The sequence below is a fragment of the Nicotiana tabacum genome, chromosome 23, assembly GCF_000715075.1.
Source record: "Nicotiana tabacum cultivar K326 chromosome 23, ASM71507v2, whole genome shotgun sequence".
Taxonomy (NCBI): Eukaryota; Viridiplantae; Streptophyta; class Magnoliopsida; order Solanales; family Solanaceae; genus Nicotiana; species Nicotiana tabacum.
Window position 1 is genome coordinate 2,094,122 of NC_134102.1, and position 20,135 is coordinate 2,114,256.

The 20,135-nt window shown below is 36.4% G+C and overlaps 2 protein-coding genes across 5 annotated transcripts; both read left to right on the forward strand.

The window, feature by feature from the left end:
- The first annotated feature begins 5,500 nt into the window (after positions 1–5,500).
- On the forward strand, positions 5,501–17,438 carry LOC107832412 (nuclear pore complex protein NUP93A). 4 transcript variants are annotated; one of them, XM_016660254.2, is made up of 15 exons: positions 5,501–5,702; positions 5,952–6,043; positions 6,654–6,720; positions 7,288–7,347; positions 9,511–9,600; positions 9,821–10,090; positions 11,001–11,096; positions 11,195–11,329; positions 11,690–11,743; positions 11,895–11,978; positions 12,851–12,937; positions 13,015–13,914; positions 15,026–15,207; positions 15,335–15,626; positions 16,918–17,438. In XM_016660254.2, exons 1-15 carry the CDS (start codon positions 5,601–5,603, stop codon positions 16,993–16,995), a joined length of 2,589 nt encoding a protein of 862 aa, XP_016515740.2. In that variant the 5' UTR covers positions 5,501–5,600; the 3' UTR covers positions 16,996–17,438. The 4 variants fall into 4 exon arrangements, with proteins under 4 accessions (XP_016515740.2, XP_016515739.2, XP_075102459.1 ...); XM_016660253.2 differs by having other exon boundaries at positions 5,519–5,702; positions 7,285–7,347; XM_075246358.1 differs by lacking the exon at positions 5,501–5,702 and adding an exon at positions 5,756–5,845 and having other exon boundaries at positions 7,285–7,347.
- Positions 17,439–18,143: 705 nt separating this feature from the next.
- LOC107832411 (zeatin O-glucosyltransferase-like) lies at positions 18,144–19,802 on the forward strand. Its single transcript, XM_016660252.2, has one exon. The coding sequence runs from the start codon at positions 18,237–18,239 to the stop codon at positions 19,638–19,640; it is 1,404 nt and encodes a 467-aa protein (XP_016515738.1). The 5' UTR covers positions 18,144–18,236; the 3' UTR covers positions 19,641–19,802.
- The last annotated feature ends 333 nt before the right edge of the window (positions 19,803–20,135 follow it).

Sequence of the window (20,135 nt, forward strand, 5' to 3'; positions counted from 1 at the left end):
TTGCAACCTGCCTGTTTAATAAGAAGCTGCTGCAAATCATTTCATTGAGCTGCTTGCAACTTGCCTGCATCAGCTGCTTGTAGATAAAATTTCAACAGAGTACTAAATGGATAATCTTCTTCAGGAAGATTATCTATAGCGGAGTAATAAATTAACATCCACAATATAATTATTTTCATAACACTCTCCCTTGGATGTTCATTAAAAGGTATTGTGCCTCGTTAAAACCTTACTAGAAAAAACCCAGCGGGAAGAATCCTAGTGAAGGAAAAAAGTACACATATTTAGTAATACGCATTTCTAACTGCCTCATTAAAAACCTTATAAGGAAAATCCCGTGGAAAAAAATCTTAGTAAGGAAAAAAGAGTACATAGCATATTTTACTCCCCCTGATGAAAACCTTGTTTCAAATATTTGAGTCTCCGCATTCCAATCTTGTATACCATCTTCTCAAAAGTTGAAGTTGGCAAAGATTTAGTGAATAAATCTGCCGGATTGTCACTTGAACGAATTTGTTGCACATCAATGTCACCATTTTTCTGAAGATCGTGTGTGTAGAATAATTTTGGTGAAATGTGCTTCGTTCTATCTCCTTTTATAAATCCTCTCTTCAATTGGGCTATGCATGCAACATTGTCTTTGTATAAAATTGTGGATCTTTTATCACACTCCAAACCATATTTTTCTTGAATAAAATGAATCACTGATCTCAACCATACGCATTCCCTACTTGCTTAATGAATAGCTACTATCTCAGCATGATTTGAAGAAGTAGCAACAATTGACTGCTTTGTGGAGCGCCATGATATGACAGTACCTCCACATGTAAACACGTATCCGGTTTGAGATCGAGCTTTATGGGATCAGATAAATAACCTGCATCTGCATAACCAACAAGGTCTGCACTACCTTTATTAGCATAAAACAAACTCATATCAAGAGTTCCCTTTAAATATCGCAAAATATGCTTAATCCCATTCCAAGGTCTCCGAGTAGGAGAAGAGCTATATCTTGCTAGTAAATTAACAGAAAATGCTATGTCATGCCTTGTAGCATTAGCAAGATACATAATTGCACTAATTGCACTGAGATAGGGTATTTCAGGACCAAGGAGTTCCTCATCCTCTTCTGGAGGTCGGAACAGATCCTTATTCACTTCAAGTGATCGAACAACCATTGGTGTACTCAATGGGTGCGCTTTGTCCATGTAAAAGCGTTTTAAGACCCTTTCTGTATAGGCAGATTGATGCATAAAAATCCTGTTTGCTAAATGTTCAATTTGCAATCCAAGACAAAGTTTTGTTTTTCCACGATCTTTCATCTCAAATTCTTTCTTAAGATATTCAATTGCCTTTTAGAGCTCTTCTGGAGTTCCAACAAGATTTATGCCATCAACATAAACAGCAAGTATAACAAATTCTAATGTCATTTATAAAAATACATGGACAAATAACATCATTTATGTAACCCTCTTTCAGTAAATATTCACTAAGGCGATTATACCACATGCGCCCAAATTGCTTTAAACCGTACAAAGATCTTTGTAATCTGATTGAATATATTTTTCGAGATTTCAAATATGCTTCAGGCATTTTAAATCCTTCAGGGATTTTCATGTAAATCTCATTATCAAGTGACCCGTACAGATTAGCTGTAACCACATCCATCATATATATTTCAAGTCTTTCATGTAAGGCTAAACTGATGAGATATCGAAATGTTATGCCATCCATAACTGGTGAATATGTTTCTTCATAATCGACTCCGGGTCGTTGTGAGAATCCTTGTGCGACAAGGCGAGCCTTGTATCTTTCAACTTTATTTTTGTCATTCCTTTTTGCACAAAAACTCATTTATGACCAACTGTTTTTACACCAACGGGTGTTTGGGCTACTGGTCCAAAGACCTCTCTTTTAGCAAGTGCATTAAATTTCAATTGAATTGCCCCTTGTCATTTTAGCCAATCAGATATTTGTTGACATTCTTCGACAGATCGGGGTTCACAATCCTCACTATCTTGCATAATATTAAGTGCAACATTATATGCAAAAATATTATCCACCACTATTTCAGATCGATTTAAATTAATCCCATCACCAGTAGAACTTATTAAAAGTTCCTCACTCACTTGAGTCTCGGGTTCATTGATTACTTCAGGAATCTCAGAATTAATCAAATCTTGGGTCTCTTCAGGAGATCCCTTCATAATATCATTTTGATTATTTGTCGATTTTCTTTTTCTAGGATTTCGATCCTTAGAACCCAAAGGACTGTCACGTTTCATGCGTGCTTTAGGTTCACTAGTTCTTATGCTAGTAGATGGCCATGCTGGGACATTAATTCGTATAGGCACATTCTCTGCAGGGATATGTGACTTAGTTATCCTTTTCAAATCAGTAAATACGTCTGGTATTTGATTTGCTATATTTTGTAAATGAATGATCTTCTGGACCTCCTGATTACATATAGGGGTACGTGAATCAAAATGAGATAATGATGAAACTTTTCACACAATTTCTCTTTTGATTCCCTTTTTCTCCCCCCCCTAATTGTGGGAAATTTATTTCATCAAATCGACAATCTGCAAATCGAGCAGTAAATAAATCTCCCGTCATTGGTTCAAGATAGCGAATAATAGAGGGTGATTCAAACCCAATATATATTCCTAACCTTCTTTGGGGGCCCATCTTACTGCGCTGTGGTGGTGCTACTGGCACATATACAACACATCCAAAAATTCGTAGGCAATATTTAGTTCATGACCAAAAACTAATTGTGACAGAGAATATTTATTATAATGTATTGGTCTGAGACAGATAAGTGATGATGTGTACAATATAGCATGGCCCCAAATAGTAATGGGCAATTTTGTTTTCATAAGTAGTGGTCTTGCTATCAATTTCAGCCGTTTAATAAATGACTCTGCAAGACCATTTTGAGTATGAATATAATCTGGGAATTGTGTCCTTAATCAAATTATTTGGGCTAATAACTTTGCAAACGCCAAGTTGCAAGATGATAGTAGGCAAACATGAGACCATCTTGAAGATGCATCTATTAGGACCATAAAATATCTAAACAGCCCATTTGGTGGGTGAATAGGTCCATAATATCCCCATGTATACGTTCTAAAAAGGTAGGGGACTCAATGCCAATCTTCATTGGTGATTGTCTAGTGATCATTTTGCCTTGATAACAAGCATCACAAGAAAATTCATCATTTGTAAGAATCTTCAGGTTCTGTAATGGATGCCCACTCAAATTTTCAGTAATTTGTCTCATCATTATTGATCCATGATGGCCCAAACGGCCATGCCAAAGCACAAAAGTATTTGAATCAGTAAACTTCTGATTTACGATAGAGCGTGCTTCAACTGTACTAATCTTTGAATAGTATAAGCCAGAAGATAAAGTTGGTAACTTTTCTATAACGCATTTCTGACCAGAAATATTCTTTGTAATACAAAGATATTCCACGTTCATTTCATCTATTGTCTCAACATGATACCCATTTCGGCGGATATCTATAAAACTCAACAAGTTTATTTGGGACTTAGAGGAGAATAGTGCATTGCCTATAATAAGTTTGTTCCCTTAGATAGAAATACAATAGCTCTTCCGGAGCCTTCAATCAAACTTATATTACCAGAAATTGTAGAAACATTTGCTTTTTCCTTATGCAAATAAGAAAGGTATTTCTGATCTTTGAATATGGCATGAGTTGTTCCACTATCAATTACACTAATATCTTCACGATTGGTCTTTGATCCAAACATAATTTGAGGATTATCCATATTCTTCAAAATGACATAAACAAAATAAATATGATAGTAAACATTATTATCAAAGCATAACTTTTATTTATGTACAACAATTACATAACCATACTATCTACTACAAACAATAAAAATTAAAATATTTACATTTCTACATATTCACTACCGACCGCATGACTTGTTTCTCCTTCTGAGAGTGCAAAATAATCAGCTACATCCAAATACATGAAGTCTAAATTATCTTCAAAAATAAAATTTGCTTCAGCATTTTTCTCTGTCTTCTTCAGGGAGGCTTGATAAAGCTCAACCGGGTGCTTTGGCGTACGACATGTACGCGACCAGTGCCCTTTTCCTCCACATCTATAACATACATTTTCTGGCTTTGTTGCTTGCACCGCTTCATGCTTTTGTTCCTTCCTTTTCCACTGATGGTGGTGAGGAGGGTTCTTTGGTGCATTGTTATTACCACGATTAGAGTTTCCTCCCCGACCATGGCTATGACCACGACTGGGGCCATGTCCTCTTCCACGCTTAGCTTGGTGGAAGTTCGTCTCATTCACTTCAGGGAATGGACAAGAACCAATAGGTCGGCTTTCATGATTTTTCATTAATAACCCATTATGTTGCTCGGCTACAAGAAGATGTGAAATAAGTTCAGAATACTTTTTAAATCCCATCTCTTAATATTGCTGTTGCAGGAGCATATTCGAGGCATGAAAAGTGGTGAAAGTTTTCTCCAACATATTATGATGAGTAATATTATCACCACATGGTTTCAATTGGGAAATAATTCTGAACATAGCAGAATTATACTCATTGATAGATTTAAAATCTTGTAGCTTTAGACGAGTCCAATCATAACGTGCCTGTGGAAGAACAATCATTTTTAGGCGGTCATATCTATCTTTCAAATTATTCCATTGTATGACTGGATCTTTAACAGCAAGATATTCCATTTTCAGGCCCTCATCAAGGTGATGACGTAGGAATATCATTGCTTTGGCATGGTCTTGGTTTGATGCCTGATTTTTATCTTTGATGACGTCTGCCAGACCCATCGCATCAAGATGAATTTCGGCATCAAGTACCCAAGATATGTAGCTTTTGCCCGATATATCCAGGGCTACAAACTCAAGTTTAGAAAGATTTAATATTATTTAGAAAAAGAAAGTTCGTACCTCTAATACTTTCAAAATATTTTCTCGAGATGGCAGAGTCTCGTGCTGATAACGTGTTATAAAATAAAACTGTAAAGTAAAGACAAGTATAGAGAGAAACTGATATATTATTCAAACTTATGTACATAATGAACTGACAACTCCTCTATTTATAGAAGAAAGGAAGCAACTACAAGGTTTTTCAGGAAGCAGCTACAAGGCTTTTCTTTAGCTGCTTGTAAGCTGTCTGCATGAGCTGCTTGCAACCTGCCTGTTTAATAAGAAGCTGCTGCAAATTATTTCATTGAGCTGCTTGCAACCTGTCTGCATCAGTTGCTTGTAGATAAACTTTAATAAAATACTAAATGGATAATTTATAGTGGAGTAATAAATGAACATCCATAATATAATTATTTTCATAATAGGATGACCTTTTTATGCTTTTTGTCGGTTTTAAATAAGTTTTTTTAAAAAGGTCACCCGTTGAAATAGCGACCTCCTTAAAAAAATACTGTAGGGGTAAAACAGTCATTATATTACAGTGTGCCCGATTGCAGAGAATAACTAAAGAGTAACTAAAGAAAAAGGAGAAACTTTACCGCTCAAATTAGGGCAGTTCTGGCATCTCTCTCTCTCTCTCAGTTCAGTAGCCACAGCGCAAAAAAAATGGCGAACGATGTAGACATGAGTGGGTGGAGTGAGCTTCTACACTCTTCTTCGAAGCTTCTAGAACAAGCCGCTCCTTCTGCTCAGTTCCCTCCTCTTCAGGTTCCATTTATAAAACTCCTTCATTCCTTTTTTTTTTTTGAAATTTCAATATTTATTAACGGAGGAGAAAATGTGTTAATTGACAGCTTTGATTAGTTTAAATTGTTGAGTAATATATTCCGAAATTTCAATGTTTTGAAAACGTGTGTGGATTATCGTTATTTTCTCTTAAAATTTTGATATTTATTGTAGTTTTGATAGTTTAAGATGTGTAATGTTTTTTTCTAATTTTTTTGTTGGAATATTTAGAGGAATTTGGATCAATTGGAAGCATTAACGAAGAAATTGAAGGCTAAAAATCTAAGAACTGAAGCTCCTTCTCAATCTATTGCTGCGACCAGGTACATTTACTTCTTATGTATGCATTATTAGTACTAGTTTTAATTTAATTTAAAATCCTCATTTTTTTTTGTAAAGTGATGTATTTGATTATGAGTTTTAGCATTATTCTTTTGGGATTTTGGTAAAGTAAAGTTGCAACTTGTGGTACTTTTGTATATCAGTATTTTGTAAAAAAATCAATTCATATCCGATCTAGCTTCAAATGTAGATTAAAGATTTTAAGTTATGTGCACAGCTGGTTTAAAGAATATTTACGTAATCAGTCACTTATTAGGTAGTTATAGGTAAATTTCTTAATAAGCCTTAAATTGGTAACCTTGTAAAAGTAGCAATTAACCTGCTATCATAGGTTAAATTCACCCATAAAACCTTATTTCTCGTCCTCTTTATCTCCTTATTTCCCTTCCTTTCTGTAGTTTCCAAAATAGGGTTAGTTTCATATTCCCACATGTTCTTTCAAAACATTTTTGAAGTTTTATTTATGTACTCGTAATCTTTTTGCATACATTTTCAATAGATCAGGGGTTAGTGGTGAGAAATATGGAGACTTAAGACTAATGGAAATGTAGGTTATGCACTGTTTGATTGTTTGTTCCTTTGTTCTGAAAGGCTACTAGCTCGTGAGGGCATCAACGCAGAGCAGCTTGCTCGTGATCTTAAGTCTTTTGAGTTAAAGGTACAGTTTTCCTTCTCACTTTGAGCTTTGCAAGTTTGATATTTATTCAGTGCTTATATTTGATAGTGCTCCACTTTGAGAATTTATACACATATAAAAGATGATTACATAAAATGATTTTGAGGTAATGGATGAAAAAATCAAAGGTTTGGTAGATGTTTTGTTAATGATGATGTTTATCCAACAACATCAGATGTGAGTACGTATGAGTCTCACTTTAAGTCGTGCCAACTGTTTGTCCTCCTCTTTGTGCTTATAAATAGGTCCTGAGAAGGATGTGAGCACTATGCATGACTATAGTCCTTTTGCTGCATGCGAGTGAGTTAGCTCATCGTAATGGCATACTAGATTGGAATTAAAATTAGTAGTTCGAAATATAAGAATAAAATAAGGGTTTCTCCTTTTTCCTTTTTTTTTTGAATAAGAATCTAAAGGATCATTTTCTGCTACTGAATTCTAAATTAGTTCTGGTGTGAAATTGGGTTAGAAAAATGTCCCTGACAGTTTTTTTCTGATTGTACCTTTTGTTCATTTTCTTTCCATTCATCTGTTCACTTCCCTTAGCAGACGACATTTGAAGATGTTTTCCCTGCGGAGGCAACAACTGTTGAAGAGTATCTGCAACAGGTATATTCATCTTTTAATGTGCAGATAACGTTCTGTGTAAGTACTACCGTGATGTTACTATCATGCTGCATTTTTTGGCAAGTCATATGGATGGCTCATTCACATTTTTTTGAGAAGAAATAATGGACTGTATAACTTGATCTGTCCGTCTTTTGGGAGATTGGTCATCAAAGTATTGTTAGAACAGTAAGGACTACGATGAGCAGATTCACATAGGGTAACTTAGCTGGCATGGTAGTGTCTAGAGGTGAAATATAGAAGCATCATGAATAAGTAAGTGGTGATATGGATATAGATAATGAAAAGGAAAGCAGAATTAGCTTGGACATGCCTTTGCTTGTAGGTGTCCTTATATCCCTGTTAATGGCTCTCGTGATATTTGAAAGGTAAGATATTTCCTAGATTTAGTGGTGTAATTTAGTGTGGCGCGCGAGAAAATTGTTTGACTTCAATTTGAGATGCTTGGTTTAAACTCATACTAATGGTCTCGTAGCAAGATTTGGCGCATGCATTTTAATAGCATAAGCTAATAAGTGAACTTCAAATATATTAAAACAGACTGGAGTTCAACATGAAGAAGTGTCGGCTGCAGTAGGATTTAGATTTTTACCAGTCATTGATCGCTTTATGCTCATTGGGTGTTTCAATTTTGTCGGATGTTCCTGAAGGGTCTGACAAAAATTTTAGGATATCAGAAAGACCATTTGACAACAAAGCAAGTAGAAGAATGCAGTTGTCTGGTAGGGCCAATTGTTATGTCTCATTGGTGTCAGCATTGTCACTCTTCAATGCACTTTTTCTACAACTCTTCTATGCACTTGAAAATCCCAAATCTTTTAACTAACAACACTTTCGATAGTGAAGAGTTAAAATGTTATTGAAGGATATTCGAAGGATGAAAGCATGTGGAAACTGTCCTGTTTTTGTCTTTCCTTGTTTTAGTATATGTTACATGTTCTCTTTCAAGGGCATGTAACTGAGATGGGTGTGTTTAGGTATCAGCTATGCCTACATGCAATTTTTTGCTAATTGAAAGTGTATTTTCGATGAATCTGCACGAAGTGTCTTTACCCATGTCAGATCACTTCGACATGAGTCGAATAAAGAAATCATTTATCTAGGTTTCAGTGTCAAGTGTCAACACTCCTATCATGAGGCAAAGTGAGGCTGCATGAGCTGGATGAGAATTGGAGAAGGGAGAATGGTGACATTTAGGGATTGGAGATGAGAAATGATATCATCGAATACAAGAGATTGATATTTTGTTACAGTAACTAGGTTTCAATTTCAACACTTCTATTGAGAAGCAAAGTCAGACTGCATGAGCTGGATGGGAATTGGAGAAGGGAGAATAGTATGTTGAGGGAGTGGAGATGAGGGATGATATCATCGAATACGAGGGAATGATACTTTGTTAGAGTGACAACCAATTATACCTTAGTCCATTATTTTGGAACGATTAGTGGTGTTAAGGGGGACTATTCCTGAGGAGAGAGGGATAGCAAACTAGCAGTGTTGTAAAGTCATTTCTCTTTCATATTTTCGTTTGGTGTAAGGAGAAAATGCCCTTATGCATAGATGTTTGGTGCAACATGTTAGAAGATGATTGTTGAGCCACTTATTCACATTGCAATAATTTTGGTACCACCTTGATGCGATATCAATGATCAAAAATTGATTTATCAAAAAGAAATAACACTTTTCCCCCGATCAGGAGATCCTGCAACCAAAGAGAGATTGTTCTTCTTGTTGTGGTTTTTCTAATTGTGGATTTTAGGAGTTGTAAGGTACTTGTAAAAGCCACAAATTTCTTGTGTGTTTTGCAAGACCTTTTAGATGTTTTTCTGCGCACTGTGCTCAATCTAATTTAAGTTTTTTCAAAATGGATATTCTCTACTTAGTGCTGTCTTCTTTCCCTCCCAGCAATGAGTAAAGGAATAAATTTCAGCATTCTCAATGGGTGACCTTCTGTTTCGCTTGAAATGCATCATCGTCTCAGGATATCACATATCCTCTTCTGCTGTTTGATCTTTTGTTCTTTGTCAGTTTGATACTTTTGTAATATCCAACTGCATCATCATATTTTGTGCATTGCTCTATTTTACTTCATACGATAAAGGATAATAATGCTTGATGTTGTAATCTTGGAATGCTGCAAAACAGATCCATGAAATGGCAATGGTCTCTGCTGTTCAAGAAGCTCAGAAGGATAACCTAAAAAATTTCAATGATTACATGATGAAAGTTCTGGAGGTTAGTTGCTTTCCATATGGTTATCTTCTTTGTGGTGTGAGTTGCTTACATCTTTTGATTCTTATCATAATCAATCATTAGCTGCTTAAGGTCGACATGAAAAGGCTATCAATTACTTTTATTATATTTCTTTTCCATCTAGATTTTGATATGTATCTATTTGGTTCCTTTGTTTTTATGCTTATTTTAAGGTCTAGTTGCATTGTGGACTTTGTTACAGAACGACTGGAAGAAGGAAAAAAGGGACTTCCTCCAGAGCCTAAGCCGAATTTCAACCTTACCTAGGACCAATATCAGTGAATCAAGCCCTTTAGGTGGTCGTCAGGGGCAAATAGCGTCTTTGACATATAGCCCTCAGATTTCTTCTGGTCCAGCTAGCGTGGAGTCTGTACCATTAGCCAATAGGCCCATTGTTGAGAAAAAGGCTGCTGCATATGGAGAAGTTGTCAAGAATCTCAATAGTGCAAGAGAGCGTAGTTTTCCCTTCAAAGTAAGTTCCCCGTCTTGGTTCTTCATTTGGTTCCTCCTTCCTGTGAAGCCAGTGTATTTCTTCTATTTAGTTTTTGTGATTATATCTGGTATTGCTTTATTATGTAGTCTGAGGACTAAGATGTCAATTGTTACGCCTTTAAGAGAACAAGAAGATTGTGACGTGGGGACTTGAAAGGGAATAGTTGCAAAGTACTTAAATTCTAAGAATGCTGCCCAGTCATCTAGCAAAAGTCAAAGGGAAAAATGTACTTGAATCGCTTATGTTGTAGTTTTCTTGGACAAATAAGGTACCATATTAGAAAAAAGCATGCAAGAAAGAACACAGACAAGATTGAAATACTGTAGTACACAAGACGCAATGTTGTACTCTCTGCCTGCTCATCAAAAAAGAAAAAAAATGATATGTTCTGCCTATCCTACTTCATATGACAATGCTGTACTATTTGAAGAGGCATAGTTTTTTGATTAAGTGTTTTTTTCAAACATATCAAAGTACTTTAAAATAAGTAAATGTCATTTATGGTAGTTTTTATGTTGTCTCTAAAAAGATTTATTTTTTCAAAAAAAATGAAGGAATTGATGCTCAAATGAACGTATAAAATGACATTCAATGACCGTCATTCACCAATCCCCGTCTTTCCTTTTTGGGGCAGAGGGAGTATTTGCATATTGCTGTCGGACACTAACTAGATAAAGCCCAATACTTTATAATTCAAATTAAGAATTCATGCATACTATCACTTTGGCCTCTTTATTTGGTAGCCTCCTCTTGGTGTTCATTTGATGTTTCACTATGTTGATTTTGTTGATTGGATGGTCTTCTTAATTACTTTAAAGAATTTTCACTGTGTTATTGTATTTGGTTAATTAATTTTTGTATTTGGTTAATTAGTTGTTATTATTGTTAGCCTGCTACAGCTTTTAAGCATGCTCTTGAGGGTTTGGGTCTCAATGCATATGGTGGGAAGTCAGTTGGCATTCAGAAGATCTGGCATCTAATGTCGGTATGGTGGCAAACTTGACTTTGTATCTCTCTTTTAATCTTATGCTGTTTAGATTTTCCATCTGCAAATGGTTATCAATTAACAAAATTTAATGATAGGCATTGATGGGTGAAGATCCAGCTTTCCAACATAATATTTCAAAGAAAATGTCCTTGGTAATTGGAGCTAGACGCCACCTAGAATGGGGTCACGAGAAGTATGTCATGGAAACAATTCAAGCTCATCCTGCTCAGGTAATGTATTGGGGCTGGTGTTGTCATTTGATAAGCATTTCTTTGGTTGACTCCACGCTCTGTAATCTATTTAATGTACTGTTAATTGGATTTTTCAAATTGACTGAAGGATAGCTTGTTACTTTGAGTGTGTATGAAGTATCTTTTGGTCCTTTTCAACATTCTGTTTTATTCTTACCCTCAACCCCCCCCCCCCCCCCCAAACCAAAAAAAAATGAAAGGAAAATTCTGTCTTCTTAGTTTTTCTTCATTTTGGGTGGGGGGGTGCGGGGAGAACGGTTTCTTCGGCTTGTCACTATTTGTTGCCAATTTGATTTAAATTGACATTACTGATAACTGAGGTCCTGCCGACTATTGTAGGCCGCACTTGGTGGTGCTGTTGGTAATTTGCAGAGAATCCACGCCTTTCTCAGGGTTAGTTTGGCATCTCTTCAGAATGTCATTATTATCTGCAATCTTCGTTTTAGGAGGCTTGCATATATCATTTTCCATAGTTATAGCATTGTGGAGATTGGTTTTCATTTTCTATGACTGGCATTAGCGTGATTGTTTTTCCCTACCTCAGATCCGTCTAAGGGACTATGGGGTCCTTGATTTTGATGCGGTTGATGCCCGTAGACAGCCTCCTGTTGATACCACCTGGCAGCAGGTTTGAATTCTCTACTCTGATGACATAAACCATCACTATGCAGGCTTTTGCATTTTGTTATGAACTTTAGATCTTTCCATTAAGGTTTCTTTTCTTTTTCTTTTCTTCCTTTTTTGATAGGTGATATTTCAGTTATGGTTTAGATCAATCAATCTAATCATATGTGCAAGTTACGACTCCATTCTTATTTGTTCTTGTATTTCAAGAATTGCCATTCCTTGTGTAAAACCTTCAGGTTTGCAAATCATGTAATTGAAGCATATCAAATAAACTAGATCATCTCCTTGTGATTTGAAATGAAATTTGACCAGATTCTTTTTATAAACATATATGTTAGGCTATATTCTGTGCAATTGAGTAGTTTCACTTTCTTGTTTTTTCGTGAGCTAGCTGGTGTTATTTTCCTTCAGGATCTTAGTGTTGTTTGAGATTTGATTTATCTAACAATTTCTTGAATTAACTAGGGGGTCTTTTCTTTTCTCTTATATTTTCTTAGCAACCGTTTTTTTCTTCAGATGCTTTCCTTCCAATATTTGCTGGCTTATGATTATTCGACAATCTTAAATGCATAGTTGGTATTTGTTATACCTCTTGCTTCGACCAGCTGAAAAAGTTTATATAGTTTCTCTGCTCTAAACTTCTGCTATTTTCATCATTTTAGATTTTCATAATTTACTATCAATCTAGCAACATAGTAGTAGTAGAAGAAAGTAAATACGAGTAGAAGGTATTGCTCCTATTATAAAATGTGCATTTTTGCTGCTTTACCATGTTTTGGAACAACTTGAACTTTTAACTGCACATTTAACTTTACCAAGAAAATGTATAGATCAAATCATCAAACTGATTCGGGTTATTCCATCTTAAAATAGATATACTTTTGCTTGAGAACTGGCTACTACAATGAAGCAAAAGAGATTGCCCAACTATCTCGCATGTCCCACCAGTTTGCTCCTCTGGTATGTGGTCTCTCGATTTCATATTTCGTATATGTTATCCATCCATCTTTAATTTTAACAGTCCCTGTTTATTGCAGCTGACAGAGTGGATTTCCAGTGGAGGCATGGTATCAGCAGAGACAGCAGCAGTTGCTTCAGAAGAATGTGAGAAGATGTTAAGGTTGGGTGATCGAGCAGGTCGACCAATGTACGATAAGAAAAAGTTGCTACTCTACACCACAAGAAATCGTTCCCGTAGGCAAATTGACAGATTTGTTCGAGAATTCCCTACACTTTTCTCTACTATAGAGGATTTCTTGTGGTTCAAATTATCTGCTGTACGTGAGAGTCCTGTCAGGTCTTCTGTTGTCCTAAATGAGGGGTTGGCACCTTACACTTTGGATGATTTGCAAGCTTACCTAAACAAGTTTGAGCCATCACACTACACTAAGAATGGAAAGGATCCTTTGGTTTATCCGTATGTTTTACTTTTAAGCATCCAGCTACTTCCAGCCGTCCTTTATTTGTCCAAGGATATGGGAGATGAAGGATATAATGTAGATGCTGCTCATATGGCTATTGTGTTGGCAGATTATGGAGTCCTCTCTGAAGGTACAGGGTTAGGGCAAAAATTTGGGGCCATGGATGCTTTTGCTGAAGCTTCTAGCATAATTAGGCAGTATGGATCATTTTACCTGCGTCATGGTGATATGGTAATGGCATTGGAATACTATGTGCAAGCAGCAGCAGCAGTTGGTGGTGGGCAGTTGTCATGGAGTGGACGTGGTAATATGGATCAGCAAAGGCAAAGGAGCTCAATGTTGAAGCAACTTCTTACAGAGCTTTTGTCGCGAGATGGTGGTATTGATATTTTACTTGGTCCAAGGGGTACTGGAGAAGAAGGTCAACTTGGAAGGTTTTTACCAGATGAAAAGACAAGACAACAGTTTCTGCTGGACGCTGCTCGGCAGTATCAGGATGCGGGGCTTTATGACAAGGTAAGCTTTTCTTTCTTCCTTTTACTTAGTGACATAACCAAGTTTCAAACTTATTGCTCTAACGTGTGCAGTTCGAGATAAGTCTTAATAATCAATTTGAAGTGTTCCTTTCTCCATTCAATGACAATTGATTATCTCTTATGTACTGTAGCATGAAATCCTTTTTTCGGGCTTGATTTGAAGTCTTCTTTTCTTGGGCAATTGTTGTGCTCAGCGAATGTCTTGTCATGTACTTTCTGTTGATCTATCTGTAGACAGACAATTTTCTCCTTTCTATGCTTTCATCATAACCATGGTGGTCTTGAGCTTTAGGCATATTCTGCTTAAGGATTCTTGACCATGTCGTAGTAGTGAATCTTTTTGTACTTGGTTAATGAAAAGAGGCCAAGTAATAGAAATCATCCCAATTGGCTGAATCTGAAGTTGCAAAATGTGAAATTGGGGATAACCCCGAATGCAACGTGGATCCTTTGCCCTACTGAAGGATAACTGGTCAATTGATTGCTACTCTCGTTCATTTTGAACAAATCTTCTCTTTCGTGGAAAAAAGGCCAAAATGTTGCTGGGATAACTTGTGCTGCTGTCTTCTTCATATTTTCAGAACTTCTGCATGGAAGTTTTGTTTTCATACCTTCTCCTATGCGACAGTTTTTTGCCCCTTTTCATATATAACTTGATGGGAAAAAGATATTATTGCCCCATGCTTTCTTTTCCTCTTTCAATTGAGGAAGGTTAACTTTTGTAACACTTTTCTTCCTTCATTACCAAATGCGAATTAAATCCTCAAGGTGGTTCATTTGCAGTTCTAAATTTATGATCACCTTTATTTCTGTTACTTCACCTGTCCAAAATTTTGACGAGTTCTGATGAACACATGTAAAGCTAATGTAGATCCAAATGCACATTATTGTGCATGAAATAAAGCTGCTATAACATTTCCTTGTATGAGTGTTTCTAAAGTTCTTTAATTTTTATCTTCCAGTTAATTGTTTACTATTTTCACTAATCAAGTTTGTCTTCTTATCTCTATGCTCCAGCCCTTTCCCTTCTCTCTTCTGTGGTATGATGTACTTATCAGTTCGTGAATTTTGTGTGCTTTAACATTTTTTAGTCCATAGAGATTCAAAAGAGAGAGGGGGCATTTTCAGCTGCATTGGATACGATAAACAAGTGCCTTTCTGATGCAATATGTGCCTTGGCACGTGGAAGGTTGGATGGGGATAGCCGGATATCTGGGCTCATTCTTTCAGGAAATGAGATCCTGGATATGTTTAAATATTACCCCGACATCAGGTAATATGCAGAATTGGCTGGTGGTCAAACATTATTTTGATGCGGCTATAAATCATTTCTTATAATTATTTTTTGAATGCCTCGTAACTGTTCTGGAATGGAAGCCTAATCTCATCCTTTTGTGCAGTCCCCAAGAGAGAGAGAATGTGTTGGCGCAACAAATTGTTCTAAGACAGCTGGAGGCTGTGCTATCTATTCATAAGCTTGCAAGACTTGCGAATCACTTGGATGCTATAAAGGAAGTGGCTAAGCTCACATTCCTTCCTTTGGATCCAAGGACGCCAGATTTCGCCACAGATGTCTTTAAAAATTTGTCTCACCATGTCCAAGTTTGTGTACCAGACCTCCTAAAAGTTGCGCTTCATTGCCTGGAGAATGTTAGAGATACTGATGGGTCACTTCGTGCTTTGAGGGACAAGGTAAATCTTAAAGCATACATGTTCATTCTCATCCATTTTGTCTTTGGTTGCTCTTTGCTCGGTGTCTCTGCTCCTATTTACCGTTGACTATGAATGTAGTGCAATTTGATTATAAATTCTTATAGGTGCCCTTTGGAGTTATGCTCACTTTGTTTATTACTTCCAGTTATGTTGTGTGCTTGTCCTTCATGACTCTCACTTTTCCCAAGTGTTTTTTCCTTGCTGTCATTGCTTGATTCACTCTTAATAGGCAAGACACAATTGGGGAGCACATCCTTTGATTTAATCTGAGGTGGTTTTGTATTCAATATCCAATGAAATGAGTTGAGCGAATTATATTCTGAGGTTGTGACTAGGGTCGCTGCCAGCTAAAATTTTCTTATGCGTGTGCCTTTGGGGCTGCTTGATTTGTTGGGTGGAGTACAGCATATTAGGCTGTAAATAAATGGAACATGTTGGGCAATGGGATTTTAACTGAAGTTGTGTAGTGAAGGCAGCTTTCTATGTTTTTACTTTTGTCAGCCTATTTTTGTATGGTTTTAGATAAAATGACAGCTTGGATTCAGGCGAGATGAGGTGGATCTGTCATGCATTCTTTTGAATAGTGGATCCGTCATAAATTTCTCTTCACCTTGTTTTTTATTTTCTGGCTTCCCAAAACTCTTTGAATAGCAACTTGGTTAAAGAAAATTGAATGGAAGGAGTGTATTAGATGTATCTATCAAAAAAGTAATTTGTATGTAACATAATATTCTCTTCAAGTGTCCAGCTAGAATCTAAGAACACGTTTTTGCTTCTGTTTTGTGTTCATATTGGGTACAGTTCAACCAACTTCTAACCATTTATATCGTACTTGATGTCTAATTACTGAATGAACGAGTGAGCTGGAATGTCTTTCTCTTATTTAGATGTAATAATATCTGTTTATAGATTGCTTATGAGTCCTGCCATCAACAGAGTGTTTACAGTGTATTTTTGCTTCTGAATGTCATTGACTAAGTCAGATAGAAAGCATCAGCTAATACAATGTTTATTTCTTACGATGTTATCTAATGCATCTGTGAGAATTTGTTCTTTAATCTCTCATGTTATACAGCAGGTTCTTTACTCCCTTTAGTTAGTGTTTTTTCTTTAGTTTTAAAAAATTAGTTCTACTCAAGATGATGGTCTTTTGAGTTTTGATGATGTTGTACAATGTTTGGATCAGTAATTGGACTTCTCATTTATTAAGTCACATCACTTTTAATTAACAAGAACATCTTGTGAACTTCATGTGAGTTTGGTTCTGCAGATTGCAAACTTCCTCGCAAACAATATGAATCAGAATTGGCCTCGTGATCTGTATGAAAAGGTTGCTCGCAGTTTGTGAAGCTGAAGAAATACCAGTTGGTCTGTGCGTGGTTAACTTTAGATGCTCAATATTGTACAGAGATGGTTGTACATGCCAAGTCCTGTCGAAATGGTGATAGCCGTACATCCAGAATGTATTTGCTTGGTCTTTACATCTTCTAGGTGTAATTTGGTAAATGGATCTCGACAGATTTACTTGGATCGATATGTAATGTCCACAATGGCAATCTGGCAAGACAGTCAGGATTTGTTCTCTCCTTTTGATCTCAGATGCAAGTCTTGCCAGTGCGTTGGTTGCAAATTTTTCTAGTACTTCCGTGTTAGTGTAACAGGTTCTTTGTTATGAATTGTGTTGTCTGTTAAGTGTTCTGTGCAATGACAAAGACACTAGAACCCTGGCAGTTTAACACAGACGCTATATTTGAGGATTGGAAGTTCTATAGATTAATCATTTCTTGATAAGCACACGGCATATAAAAGTATGATAGACATTTTTCTTTGAATCTTGTCTTGATCATAGCAACCACTTTACTTTGACGGAAGAGCAGTTAAAGTTAAAAAATAAAATAAGTTAAAAAAAGATCAACACATCCTTATTAGGTGGCTTTCAATGGAAAAATAAACTATAAGATGGCTTTCAATGTACAAAAAAGGCTTAATACATAGTTTTACCCTTGAGCTTGTAGATAAATTCCTGTTATTCGGGAAATTTTTCTATAAGACCAAATGTTTCCCCAGAGTGTGTCTAAGACTAGTCCAGCACCGAAGTAGTGTGTCTTAGACCAAAAAAAAAAAGTTCGATGCACTAAGCTCCCGCTATGTGCGGGGTTCGGGAAAGATTGGATCACAATGGTCTATTGTACGCAGTCTTACCTTATATTAGTACAAAAAGCTGTTTTTACGGTAAAATTATTTTCACGGTTTGAACAAGGTCGCAAGACACCAACTTTATTAGTTAAGCGAAAAGAGAATGTATAATACCTTACCTATCAACAGATGCATGCATAAATGAACTTGGAGTGCACGGCAGTCAAATGAGTCAACTTCATTTCTCATCCAATTGATTAAAATTTATTTTTTACATGACGTAATGATATACGTCATTCTTCATGTGCATCTTTGTATCGTGACAAGAAGATAAGTCTAATAAAGTAAGCTGTTTATATTTGTATATAAAACCATTCCAATACAAACTTTATAAAAAGGCAATCAAACTCCTCTGTATACTTCAATTCAAATTCTCAAACTTGTATTCTCCATATGGATAGCAGCAATGAAAATCTTGCAAACCATGAAATAGCTATAGTTTTGGTTCCATTTCCAGCTCAAAGCCATCTCAATCAACTTCTCCAACTTGCCTGTATATTCGCTTCATCCTATAAACTTCCAGTATACTATGTTGGTTCAGCTACACATAATCTTCAAGCTCGGGTTCGAGCCAACGCCTTAAATCCTTCAGACATAGCCAAAATCCATTTCCATGATCTCCCAACTCCTGATTTTGCTTCCCCTACACCTGATCCTAATGCCTTGAGCAAATTCCCATCTCAACTTTTCCCATCCTATGATGCTAATTCTAAGCTTCTGCGCGAGCCTATTGCTTCTTTCCTTCGAGATGTTTCGTCTAAATCAAGACGAGTTATCGTTGTTCATGATGTTCTAATGTCATATAATGTTCAGGATGTTTCTTCTTTGCATAATGTAGAGTCCTATATATTTAACTGTGTTTCTGTTTTCTTTATGTATTGTAGTTTCATTTGCATACCTAAGGGAATGCCTATTCCACTTGAAGATGAATTACTTGAAAAGTTACCTTCACTTGAAGCAGATGCACCTGAAGAGATTAACAAGTTAGTAGCTTTTCAACTTGAGTATAGAGATATTAGATCTGGTGATTTATACAACTCAAACAAAGTACTTGAAGGTACTTTTCTTGATTTGATGGCAAAATTTGCTAGTACACAAAACAAGAAGCAATGGGCAATCGGACCGATTCTACCTACTAAACTAGATCTTGTATCAAATAAGAGAAACATATGTTTAGATTGGCTTGACAACCAACTTCCAAGATCAGTTCTTTATGTATCTTTTGGATCGTCGACTACATTTTCTGATAAGGAAATCATGGAGCTCGCGATGGGATTAGAGCGAAGTGAACAAAAGTTCATATGGGTGTTGAGAGATGCCGATAGAGGAGATATATTTAAAGGGGAAGATAGAAGATTTGAGTTACCAGAAGGGTTTGAAGAAAGAGTAAAAGGGGTCGGGTTAGTTGTTAGAGAATGGGCGCCACAACTAGAAATCTTGGCTCATTCGTCGACAGGTGGATTCATGAGTCATTGTGGTTGGAATTCTTGCATAGAGAGTATTACTATGGGAGTGCCAATAGTTGCTTGGCCTATACATTCTGAGCAACCAATTAATGCCTTTTTTGTGACGGAAATACTGAAAATAGGCGTGCTTGTTAGGGAGTGGGAGAAACGCGAGGAGCTAGTGTGTGCATCCACCATTGAAAATGTTGTGAGTAAGTTCATGGCATCAGAAGAAGGCGATGATTTTAGAAAAAGGGCAGAAGAATTAGGAGCAGCAGTAAGGCAGTCCAGAGAGAAAGGGGGTTCTTCTCAACTGGAGTTGGATTCTTTCATTGCTCATATCACAAGATAGACTTTTGGAAAAAACCTCTCTACTCCTTCGAGATAGGGGTAATGTTTGCGTACACACTAACCTCCCCAGGTCCCACTAATGATATTTTACCGAGTAGTTGTTGTTTGTTTGTTTGTTTATGTCCTACATAGAAATATTTTATGAAAAAAGATTTTGTTTGTGGATTGCTGTGTACTGTTTTGGCTTTTGTAACTCTTGGATGATTGTTTATATTTTGGCAGACCCGCTACCTGTAAAAGTTGTATGTAAAATAAAGCATGCTAAATTATTGTACCTTTCACCTTGTCACAATAAGAAAGGACCAATTATATGATAAAAATTGGGAGATATGGCAAGAAAAGTATGTGGTGAGGGTGGACATCGGTCGGTTCGGTTTTGTAGAATTTCAGTTCGGTTAATTCGGTTTTCGGTTTATGATTTTAATAACCAAAACCGAACCATAATAACTTCGGTTTGGTTCGGTTTGGTTTATTCATGTTCGGTTCGATTTAATCG